The sequence below is a fragment of the Aethalodelphis obliquidens genome, unplaced genomic scaffold (genome assembly GCF_003676395.1).
Source record: "Aethalodelphis obliquidens isolate GAN/ISIS:26980383/991018 unplaced genomic scaffold, ASM367639v1 scaffold35, whole genome shotgun sequence".
In the NCBI taxonomy this organism is placed as follows: domain Eukaryota; kingdom Metazoa; phylum Chordata; class Mammalia; order Artiodactyla; family Delphinidae; genus Aethalodelphis; species Aethalodelphis obliquidens.
Window position 1 is genome coordinate 12,913,669 of NW_020837979.1, and position 12,757 is coordinate 12,926,425.

Here is a 12,757-nt window from a genome sequence, read left to right on the forward strand (position 1 = left end):
TATTACTTGGCTGCATCGGGTCTTAGTTGCGGCACGTGAGATCTTCGTTGCGGCATGCAGGATCTTTCGTTGCGGCGTGTGGGCTTCTCTCTAGTTGCAGCACGCGGGCTCTAGAGCGCGCGGGTTCAGTAGTTGTGGTGCACAGGCTTAGCTGCCCCACGGCATGCGGGATGTTAGTTCTCCGACCAGGGATCGAACCCACATCCCCTGCGTTGGAAGGCGGATTCTTAACCACTGGACCACCAGGGGAGTCTTATGGCAAACTTATAATAGCAAAATCTCATTCCATTTTTGGTTGTGCCATCACTTAACTATGACTTGACATTTAATTGTTTTCAATTTTCCACTACTATAATAACAAACGCTACTAAAATGCTGCACACATCTTTAGGAGGAATACCTAAAATTATTGGGTCACTGCCCACTTTCACCTTGGACCCCCCCCTCCATTTTCACATCAGTTGAAGTGGATTCCTCTCTTGTTGTATCATCTTCCTTCCTTTTGTGCTTTCTTGGCAGCAGAAGAGCTGATATTCCTCTCATAATAAATCATAAAATCTTCATTTCTGTTGTTCAGGTAAAATATACATACTGAAAAGTGCACAAGTCGTTAAGCATACAGATCCAAGTCGTTATTAAATGAACACTCGCATAGCCAGCACCAGGGCAGAAACAGAACTTTCCCTGCCCCCCAGAAACTGCCTTCCACAGCCTTAACTTTTAAAAACAGTCTACTTTTTTTTTTAAATATGGAACTTTATGACAGAATTAAGGGTAATGAAATGTCAGTTTTTTTAAAGATTTTTAAATTTATTTATTTATTTATTTATGGCTGTGTTGGGTCTTCGTTTCTGTGCGAGGGCTTTCTCTAGTTGTGGCAAGCGGGGGCCACTCTTCATTGCAGTGCGCGGGCCTCTCATTACCGCGGCCTCTCTTGTTGCAGAGCACAGGCTCCAGACGCGCGGGCTCAGCAGTTGTGGCTCACGGGCCCAGTTGCTCCGCGGCATGTGGGATCTTCCCAGACCAGGGCTCGAACCCGTGTCCCCTGCATTGGCAGGCAGACCCTCAACCACTGCACCACCAGGGAAGCCCCAGTCTACTTTCAGAGAACAAAATTCTAGAAGAGAAAGTATCCCGAGTGTGGGAAAGCAGAAATGAAAGCTGAGAAAGTTCCTTTGAGACAAAATCTGGTTCTTGACCCCTCCTCCTGAACATATCAAGCTAACCAGACCAGGGTTGTGCGGGGGCACCCCAGGGACTGAGGCCCAGCTTGGAGCGGGTGCCAGGCTCTGGGCCATCTCTGGGTTCCCTGAAAGAGGTGAGGAGAGAAGCATCCCACAAAGGGCACTCCTCTCCTCACGGCAGAAACTTGTAAGGATGGCTGTCCTCATGTGACTAACTTGAGAGGATGGCCGTTGCGTACCAATGTCAGAGAATCTGAGCCAGGGCGAAGGGACAGGAAAAGAGCTCCAACCTGCAGCTCAGATGTATGGGAAGCCATACTAGGGAGGCTCCAGAGAGGGTTAAATATAATACTTACTGATTTTTTTTTTCATACACCCTACAAAAGGGTTTCACTTACCACAAATAAGATGGTAAACAACATTTTGGAGATTAAAAACATCAACATAGGAAAAAGCATTCATTAGAGTTGGCCCTCGAGACCAGGAAGAAAATAGAATGCCAGTCTGTAGACCACGAGGCCTAAAGCATGCTAGGGGTGGGCTGCGATTCTAGGCTCGGGGCTCTCCGGAGACCACAGACATCCAGCCTGCTTGTTCTACACCTGCAGTTCAAAGCCGAAGGCCTCAGGTCCAACAGTCGTATTTTGCTTGCCAATCTCTAGCCTGAAGCTCTGGGTTTACAAGTTCTCCTATGTGAAAGATGCCCACAGCACATGTTTGGACCCTGAAAAACAGGAACTAGAGAAATGACTTCTGTACTAGGCAGTACACTTGTTTATCAGCTGGCCAGAATCCAGCCTCAGTGCGGTTCATTAAACAAACATGCGTTCTCTTAACAAAATGTATCCTATTTGTGGAAGAAAAAAACAGAGAAATTGATCGTTTCTTTCTCCAGCTTTTAAACTGTTTTTAAGAGAGCCCATCATACGCTTGGAAATCCCCCATGACTCTTCAACAACAAGTGGCTCAGGGAAAGGCTCTCTCTTTTTTTTTAACCAGCAAGAAGCTGCCCCTCCCTTCTGCCCTGGGCCTGTATACAAATCCTTCCTGCACACGATTTTACAACAGGTAGGGACAGGCGCTTCTTAACCTGCTCCGAAAAGCAGGTTTGAGCAGCGCCTCTCCACCAAAGGGAGCTGCAGGAGGCCATGATAACCTGAGATTAGGTTACATGTAGAGGCTCTGAAAGCAGCTTCCTGGCTCTGCCACTTATTAACTGTGTGTTCTCCAGCAAATGACAACGTCTCAATACCTCAGTTTCCCCACTTGTAAAATGAGGGTAACAATCGTCCCTATCTCAAAACGTTCTTGGCAAGAACACACACGTTTATATGTATCTTCCAAGTGCCTAGAACAGGTCCTGGAACATAGTAACAAATGTATACTGAAAAAATGAACTTGTACTGAATTTCTCAAAACTACTGTTGTACCAATTACACTCTGAATGCAGCCACTCGTGTCTGATTCTTCCAATTTCTATTGCAAAAAGGGGTACACAATAGTCATTCCTGATGGATCCACGGGCTAGTACACCCAAGGATCTCCACCCCTGTGTGCGGAAGACAGCCCTTCATGCAAATCTCACAAGAGCTCAGTCCCAGATGGACGTGGCCTCTGCACGGTGTGATGTGAAGCTCCCTTCAGCCTGGCATCCTGAGTGCCACCACCCTCCCTGTGCTGGTGGGGGCTGTGCCTGTCCACTGCACAGGAGAGTAGAACAGTTGGCTGAGGCCAGCAGAGTGGGAAAAGGATATGCCCGACCGTTGGTCATCTCAGCATCTACTGAAGGCCCCATCCCTGCAGGCCTATCTCACCTTCGCACGCCAGTTACAAATTCCCCTTTTCTTCTCTCTCTGAGCTGGCTGTGACCCGCATATGTCATCAGTCTTATGTTTCATTGACTTAACGAAATGATAGCTACCGGTTACTCAGCACTCACCGTGGGCCAGGTATCTCATTTAAGGCCTCATCAAAGCCATGAGGTAGGAACTTTTATTCTACTTTACAGGTGAGTAAACTAAGGCATAGATAGGAAGCTTCTACCACTTGCCCAAGAGTCTACAACTAGAATCTGGTGGGATCGGGATTTGAACTCAGGTCTAATCCCATAGCCCAAACTCTTAACTGCTTTGCTAGATTGAATATTTTACAGTCTGTTTTTAATTTTAAAATTAGGCAAATACAGGCAAACCTCAGAAATGTTATGGGTTCGGTTCTAGACCACTGCAACAAAGCAAGTATCACAATAAAGTAAATCACTCGAATTTTCTGGTTTCCCAGTGCATATAAAAGTTACGTTTATACTATACTGTAGTCTGTTAAGTGTACAGTAGCTTTATGTCTAAACAAATGCACATACCTTAATTGTAAAACTTTATTGCTAAAAAGTATTAACCATCATCTGAGCCTTCAGCAAGTCGTAGCAGTAACATCATAGATTACTGATCACAGACCACCGTAACACATAAAATAGTGAAAAAGTTTGAAATATTGCTAGCGTTACCAAAGTGTGACAGAGACATGAAGTAAGCAAATGTTGTTGGAAAAACAGCACCAGTAGATTTGCTCAACGCAGAGCTGTCACAAACCTTCAATTTGTAAAAAACACTGTCTCTGTGAAGCACAATAAACTGAAGTGCAATAAAACAAGGTCTGCCTGTAGAGCGCTTAAAAATTCTCTAAAAGTCTAAAAGCATCTCAAAACCAAATGTACTTTTTTTTACCTACGCAGCCCAAGGTAGAAAACAAAGGTCACCACCTGCTCTGAAATTCAACAAATGGGAAGAATGTTCTAGAACAAGAGTAGAACAGGGGTTCTGTCGGAAGTTAGGGCGAGGTTGCTGCTTCTGAATACCACCAGGGGCCAAGAAATGCAGCTCAAGGAGACGTACTGTCAGTGAAAAGCACTGATAGCTAACTCCTCATTTGTCCAGTATCTCAGGGCAGGTGAAAGCATTGACTACTGGTGCTGATGACTTAATTCCATTCTGTGACTCAAATTTCACCTGTTTCCTGGCTGAAATACATGGTTAAGGGTGGCAGAGACTGCAGGTTGCCTTCCTAACAACCATTCTCCCCTTCTTCCTTACCAACAGAACTTTCATTTTATTACAGGTGGCGATGTGCCAGGCTCAAAGACTACATTTCCCATACTTCCTTGCAGCCAAACGTGGCTAGTCAGTCACTGCGTAGAGCTTCCAGGAAAGACTTCAAGGGGCTAACTCAGCTGGAAGCCTGTTCTTTCCCCACTCCTCTCCTCCTCCTTCCTGCCTGGAACACAGATATGATCAGAGGTGAAACTGAGGCCACACGTCAAGGCTGTGGAGCAGAATGACAGGAGCCTGGGTCCCCTGATAGCGTGACGTCACCACACATACCCCAGACTGCCTGCAGCACACATGGTGCTAAATGATACACAGTAGCACAGACACGGACCCTCAGCCCAGATTTCCAGAACCACCTGTCAAAGCTTTCACGACAATGTAATAATTTCCTGTGAAATTCCTCTGTAGGGCTGACTAGCTCCCTAATCTAAAATAACTAAAAGCAATAGTCTTGTGTTGAATGAAAGGAAACCTAAAATGCATTTCTAACCTGATCAAAAGGGGAAAGCTCCCGAAACAGTCTTGAACGCTAACAAATAACGTGTTTCCTTTTAAGGTACATCTTTGCTTCAGAGGGGAAAGGACACCAAAGACCGTCATTTGAAGGGCAGCACTTGCTCTGTGGCTGAATGCAGTCTTCAAACGGAGTAAAAAGACCAGTCCCGGGCTTCCCTGGTGGCGCAGTGGTTGAGAGTCCGCCTGCCGATGCAGGGGACACGGGTTCGTGCCCCGGTCCGGGAAGATCCCACATGCCGCGGAGCGGCTGGGCCCGTGAGCCATGGCCGCTGAGCCTGCGCGTCCGGAGCCTGTGCTCTGCAACGGGAGAGGCTACGACAGTGAGAGGCCCGCGTACCGCAAAAAAAAAAAAAAAAAAAAAAAAAGACCAGTCCCAACGGGAGACTGGCATATCATTACACAACCCCCATAGTGTAGGGGACCAGTATAAGTAAGCAGAGTGTGGAGAAGTTAGAAACTCACCTAGAAACTGGGGACAATAGAAAGAAGTGGGAATATCTTCTAGAATACCAGAGCAAGGAGTCCCATTGCTTTGAGAGACAAGAACGCTTCAATGCCTCTATATATTACAAAAGATTTTGGAGCACTGTGTGTGACAAAAGCATCACCTTGCTGCATTTTCATCACACTTCTCTCAGATCACCCTCGCTGAGAGTAGAGACCAAGTCTGTCTTGTTCACCACTCTCCTCCCGGAACCTAGAGTGCTGAAGAGAAACTCACTCTCAGCTTCATTACCTACTGTACTGGCCTCCCAGGGTCTAAACTCCTCCTCTCCCCAACCACCTTTCAGACCACTGTGGCCAGAGTGGACCTTAAAGACACACAAATCAGGAAATTTCCTGGCGGTCCAGTGGTTAGGACTTCACGCTTTCACTGCCGAGGGCGCGGGTTCGATCCCTGGTTAGGGAACTAAGATTCCCGCAAGCTGCGGGGTGCAGCCAACCCCCCCCCCCCAACACACACATAAATCATTACATCTCTCCTTTCTCTTCTCTCCCATCATCCTCCAGTAGCTAGGTCACTGGTGGGAATTAACCTCACTACAGGGTCTTTGTACTTTTCTACTTTTCTGCACGTACCAGCAGTCCATAAGCTCCTGGAGGCCCAGGAACTTGCTTCCTCCCAGTGCCTGGCGCTTAAAAAACAAATTCCATGTTGAATGACTGAAGATGTCATTCCATGATATGTTAAATACTTTCTGCATTTAACAGGCACACAACTGCTTAAGTTACTAATGGATTCTATCGCACAAGCCAGTATTTAGCTTGAAGCACTTTGCACTTTTCTAAGCTGGAAGGAAGCATGGCTAAGGAGGTACAAAATTCCCTGACACACGTGAGCCCTTGCTTAGGCAGTGCTTCTAATGTTCAGAATTATTACATTTGCTAGCGTGGAAGGCTCACGGGAGCGTAACACCCCGCTGCAAGGAAAAGGTTTTTGGAAAAAGAAAAACTACTTTCTATCATACATATTGACAGGAGATTTCAGTGAAGCTTTGTGAATGGATCATTACACTATCGTCCCTTAATGCAAGGCTGGCTGGCTTGCCTAACCACCCATCCACCTATCCATCCATCCATGCACGCACGCATCCATTCATGCCGGACCTCGCGGCTTCTTGGCCCTCAGGCTTGAAAGCGCAGAATCCTTACCACTGGACCGCCAGGGAATTCCCAATGCAAGGCTTTTTTAAACAGTGGATCCCGACCCATTAGAGCGTCATGAAATCAATTGTTTTGACGAGCATTAACCAAATAATAAAAAATATCAGCGCGCACCACACATAAGCATTAAATATATAGTTCTGATGAGTCTCTCTCTCTGAGAAAATACACAGAAGCAGCACAAATAGATCTTGGTCTCTACCACCTTAGTGTGTCACGGTGATGACGAGACCATTCGTCCTCTGTTCCTCCTCGGCAAAGCTGGGTGTTCACGCCCCACTCCACCAGCAGCCTGGGCAGAGCTGTTTCCGGGCCCCTCTTCCCGGTCACACGCTATTCACTCGGTCAGAGGGTCCCAGGCAACCACAGGATGAGTATGAGGGGCAGGAACCTGTAAACATTAACCCGATTCCCCCCTTAGAAACTGGGGACAGTGCCCAGCCGCCTCCTCTTCTCACACTGCCGGTGGCCCAGAAACAGGATGAGATGGTGACAAAGATATCTGCTCAAATTCTTTACGTGCAGACCCTCAGCAAATACAGACAGCGATGTTCTCTTACCTCCATACTCCCTCCCTCCTACCTCTGGCACCTGTCACATTTATACAGACTGGTTCCACAAAACACTTTTCAAAGGTGCATTTCTTTTTAATTTTTAAAAATATACACAGGAGAAGCCATGTGTTTTACATAGGAATACACACATTAACAAAGCATTTCTTATAGTTTTCCAAAACTCTATTATATCAGTCTGAAATTTATAAATTAAATATATCAGAACCTTTTAAGTTAAAATGATATCCCTGAAACTACTGGATATGCTAGACTTTTCTCAAGATCAAATGAACAGAGAATGTGAATATGGTTTGTGTTAAATAAGGTTTATTGTTAGCTTTATTGCCTATAGTCTATAAGATGCAACTTTATTGTGCCTTTGCAAACAGGATACATTTCTTAAAAAAACTGATCAAAATTTTCCATACATATAGCTCTATATGATAGATTACAGTGCAACACTATTGTTACATAATTATAGAAATACTATAGAACCCAAGAGCACAGGGTAAGCAAAAGAAATACAATCCTGAGCCATCTGAACAAGATGATTTGATGAATCCTTTTAGTATAAGTCTAGAAAACATGGAGGAGGGCAAAAAAATACATGCACACTGCAGTCAGGAGCAAAATACATTAAATACCTGTTCCTTGCTAGACACAGGTGGGGGTAATGGTGAATTTCAGACACATGCACACTCATTCACGCTCCCATTTTCTTCTCTTAGCTTCCCTCCCATCCCCGATACATTCACTCCCACCCCTTCCCCAAAGAAAAGATCAGGCACTAAGTCCTCGTGAGCCCCACATCTGCCTTGCTGGAGAACATTAAAAGAAGAGTGTAGGTCATCACCCATAACGTGAAACAAAGCATGTGCTATAAGCCAGTTCCAGCTGCTTCTGCCTCTTTGGAAGTAAGTGAAGCATATGCTCACTACAGTATCAAACTGTAGAGGGAAACGTCTTGAAAACGCAACTGTTTTCTCTCCCTACGTCTTGAAGTAGAATCAACAGCGGAAAAACTCGCCCTAAAACTAATTGCCTCATCTGCTATTAAAATACATTTGTCATTCCATTTTTGGTATCTATTCAATTATCGTTAAGAACAGTTCATGAAGTTTGTACCTGCTTATGGTAAACACCACCGTGCCACATAAAACCTGCCACAGCTGGACGGGCTTATGAAGCACCGAACCTTCTGTTGTGTTCCTTGCTAACATCCCCCCAAGACCAGAGCATTCTGGTGTTACCAAAGACAATGTACGAAGAGTTAAGTAATTAAAGGTATTTGGTTTGTGTCTTCACCTTACACATCCTAGTGATGAAATTAACCAAACATGCCTCCATGCCTTCCCTGAAAATAACCTGAGTCAGCTGACTAAGTAGACTGGCCAGCCTGACTGTCAATCCACTTAATCAGAGGTTGAGCTGGAAAACCAGAGGGCTAATGTCTACCAGCAGCTTGTCTTGTGCAGATAAACCAAAGTTCCTGGTTTTTGCAGTATCTACTGTCCCAAAGGCTGAAACCACCGAGGTGGAAAATAACTCACAGCGTAAAATATACTGAACTTAAACTGCATAACCTGTGGGACTACCTGGAGAGAAAAAAGGATCCTCATTCCCCCACAAAATGTGGCGTGGGGTTTAGTGTCTCTGTATACATCAGCTGCTACACAAAAGTCAAAACAAAAGATTTACTTCATAATCTCCTTAGTTTCAATCAAAGGCTCATTCACCCACAAAATACTCACACACCCTATGAATATGAGGTGGCTCTTTTCTTCAAAATTTTAAAAATCAAGAGGCACCAATACCCGTTCATTTATGTATTAGAAGTATCTTATAATCACCACTAAAGCAACAGAAATGGCATTTGTGATGATCACACAAAGGAGAAGAAAAGATCAAAAGACAACCTTAGCCACTGCACTTCAGATGGTACTTGAAAGCACAGATGCTCTAAATCAGAATCTAAGAATCTGATAAGGTTTTACTGGTTTAGCATAGTCCCATGGCCTCTGTCCATGACTGGTAAATGGAAATGGTTTCCTAAAGAAATTTAAGAAACCACTCTGAAATTCTGTTTTCAATGGACGTAACTAGTCTGACTGTAAAAACCTTGGCTCTTTTTCACGACCTTTTGCAGGAGGAAGCAGAGAGCGACGAAGCGCATCCTCCCGCACTGCTGACTGACGGCCTCAGTAATGACATGGTCCTGACACCATTGGTGAAGGTGTTTCTAGAGCAGAAAGGACAGCACGTTGTATTTCAGCATCTTTGGTTAAGGTCTGGCCTCTTCAAATCCACCTCTCTCCTTCACATTTAGTCACCAGTGAATTTGAAGTCCATGCATTTAATTAAAGAAGGTTAGAAGACATCATTTGCACGTTAAATTGTCAGATCAATAGAGTTTCAAATTTTTGGCCCTAACCCTGCCCAGTGGGACCACAAGGACCTCGCACAGGAAGCTGTAAAATCCAATGCTTCCATTAAAGCATATTCTTTCTAAAGTTTCATGAGCTGCACAGAAAACTGTCAACAGGATTTCCAACACGGGGAGAGGGACAAAGCAGAGCTCTCTCCTGATTTTCTCCTTGAAACTGGCCTGGGCCAGCTGTGTGAAGTGTCTGGCCGCCAATAGACATTTACCACCAGCCTCTGGAGCAATGTCTGTATTATCCCAACCTTATGTAAAGCCTAAATGTCGTGCAGGTATTTGAGGTGGAAAGGTGAGAGTAAGTTGTAACTAAAACTAAAACTACATCTGGCCTAGTGAGAAAAAGGTAAAAAAAAAAAAAAAAAAAAAAAAAGACACTCTGGGTTTCATTCAAAGGAAAAAATACATAATAAAGCAATTTTACATCCTCGGCCAGAGTGTCGCCTGGAGTTCTCTACCTTCTCCTGGAGTCCAGGGAGCTTCTCTCTGCTCCCTTCCTTCACTGTGTTAGTGGACAGAGGGTGCTAACAGGAAAGCCATGAGGCTGAGCCGGAGGCTGGGCACAGCGAGCGGCTCGACAGGCCAATCGATCCCTGGCTAAGCCCCCCAGCACACAGTACCTCCTGCCATCAGCCTGATCACACACAGCAATCAAGCAGTACCCCTTTCCTTTACAAACAAATCCCCGTTCCCTCAGGTGAACATTTCAGGATATACCAGCCAGGCTAGGATACACTACAGCAAATGCTGCCCGTTTCCAATTAACTTAGCACCAAATCTGGGATCTCCCTCCCCCGCAAACGAAGTCAATCTGCAGTTTAAAATGTGAAGCGTCACGTTTCTCTTTGCTTCTGTGTTTTCTTCTTTCTTCATTTTCTCATGAAAGTTTTCCTCTATTGGTATTCGGTTCCATGTCAGACGACACAGAGTTGCAAAGTATTTGGTGATTTCCATATGACGTCCTTCTCAAAATGAAGTAACTTCATGGGTTTAAGTCAGAATTATGTCCACAGAAGTCTTTTCCACGTAGTTCAGCATCCAGAGAAAGACTCTTACGCATGGCTATTTCTGGACAGTGCATTAAATGAAGATACCTCACAAGAGAAAAGATCATTATCTGTATCCATGAGAATAATATACAGATTCACAGTCAGTGAGATGATATGCTTTGCAGAAGAGAGGCATTGAACAGTATACTATTCAAATAGAAAAACAGCAATGAACATATTCTGCACTACAGAAAATCTGTTAGCTTCTAAGTTTAAGGGTTGAAAGTGATGAGTCTGGTAACTGCATTTTAGGACCGGAACATGCTTCTTCCCCTCCAGATACACAATGTTTGATGCTGGTGCACATATATATATACACACACACATATATATATATATACATACACGCAACACTGTGCCTGCAATGATATACAAACGCAATATAAACAGCCAAGTCCTGAAAGCAGATTTGACAGAAGAGGGCTACCAAGACCAAGAGAGCAAATATCAACTTAAGAACACTTCTAACGCCACAGTTTTGTTTTATTGAACACTCTTTTAAAACAAGCACCTCTTGGCAATAAAAGCAAAGAAACAATAGTACTGCTTCCACTCTGTTCTAGTGGAAGACTGCTCACACCAACCTGCTAATAAATTGGTGATGGAATTTTATAACAGGCAGCCTGCTGGGGCTACAAGCAGACCTCAGATGCGGGTCTGCTGACTACTTGGTGAGAGCTGGAGCAGAGGAAAACATCAAAAAGCAAATTTGGAATCTATCACGGCTCTCTTCCTTAAGCAAAAAGACCCCTGCAAATTAGTTTCATAACCACAATTCAGTTTTTCAAACTTTTTCTGAAGAATTTTCATTTAATCATGTACACATAACAGGAAATAAAACTTTTTCACAAACATTCTCAAGGCTTACAGTTATCAGGAGAATGACAAAAGTAAAAGCAGGAGAGATATTAAACACATGGCAGGAAGGTAAATTTCTGTTTCTGCTCTTAAAAAGTAAAAAAATCACCATATAATTAAGTACAAAAACCTGCATTGAATGACAACTGCTGGTGTATTTACTTGATCAGAAATGAAGACCAAGAATATAATAAAGCCCTATGATAATATTCATCTGGAGCACTCCCCTCAGTGTGTACACACTAAAATGTTGGCAAAGTTTCCGGAGCATTAGCTTATATAAACATGGGAGTCCTTGGTTAGCTGCATTAAATGGAACGTTCTCTCGATTCAGTTTCACTTACAAATTGCAAACTAAAGTTATTTCTTCAGAAAAATATCTGTTTGGCATCCCCTGGACTTTGTTCCATTGGACAATATGGACATTTTAATCTAAAGACAAGAAAGAAAACATTAAATCAAGGAACAGGATCAGCACTGAGCGTTCAATTTTTATCTAGTTATAGAGTCTTTAACAATTACACACACACACACACACACACACACACGTCTGTTTTTTGCTTTGAGGATTAACTGTGCTTTCCCTTAATGTAACAGCCAAGCTTTGAAGGGTCACAAAGAAACACCATCCAAGCCAGACGCTAAACTCCAAGGCTCTTCTTCAGTGGAAATCAGTGAAAACTATTTTGAAAACAAAGACAACTGTTCTGAAAATTGCTTTCGGGGTTTCAGAAGTAAATCCAATTTTTCTTCTCCAAGGTTTAGCTTATACCTATCTCAAAATGACTTTCAGAGGTACTGGTGTCACAATCCACTCACATGCAGCAAACCTGATGCCAGCTGCTAAGCCTACAAGGCATGCAGCCTACCCAGAGCCGCCTACGTGCCCTGGCGTGGCACACAATACCCTGCAGTGGCACGTGAAACCAGCATGGTCTGAACCACGACCAAGCTCTGGCTTCAAGTCACCACCTACCTGCACTCCCAGGGTTTCTGGGAAGAACATGAACTGCTCCAGGGCCTTCTCTTAAAAGAAAGACTTCACCATAATGGGTCTGAAATGAACTCCAATGAGAAATTTTCGAGCTGCCTTAGCTAGAAATAGGGTTTTGAGACTGTATTTTTAAGTTTGGGTTCATTATGTATAGAAATTATAAATGTATATACCTGTTGAATTACAATTCTACAAATTTATAAATCACATATAGATACGGTAATTCACTTTATAGTAACAAAAGTTAAATGTTCATCATCAGGGAGCTGGTTAAATAAATCATCACATTTCCATATGACAGAATAATCTACAGCTTTAAAAAAGAACGAGGGCTCTTTCTACACCATAAAAAAATCTCCAAGATGTATCACTAAGTGAAAAAAAGCAAAGTTCAGA

At 43.7% G+C, this 12,757-nt stretch overlaps 1 protein-coding gene across 2 annotated transcripts in view; it reads right to left on the bottom strand.

The window, feature by feature from the left end:
- Positions 1-7,330: 7,330 nt before the first annotated feature.
- RMND5A (required for meiotic nuclear division 5 homolog A) overlaps positions 7,331-12,757 on the bottom strand; it is a 59,470-nt gene continuing 54,043 nt past the window's right edge. For both annotated transcript variants that reach the window (XM_027129116.1, XM_027129115.1), the window contains one exon: positions 7,331-11,799. In XM_027129116.1, coding sequence (XP_026984917.1) covers positions 11,728-11,799 — 72 coding nt within the window. In that variant the 3' untranslated portion in view covers positions 7,331-11,727. The remainder of the gene's footprint in view (positions 11,800-12,757) is intronic.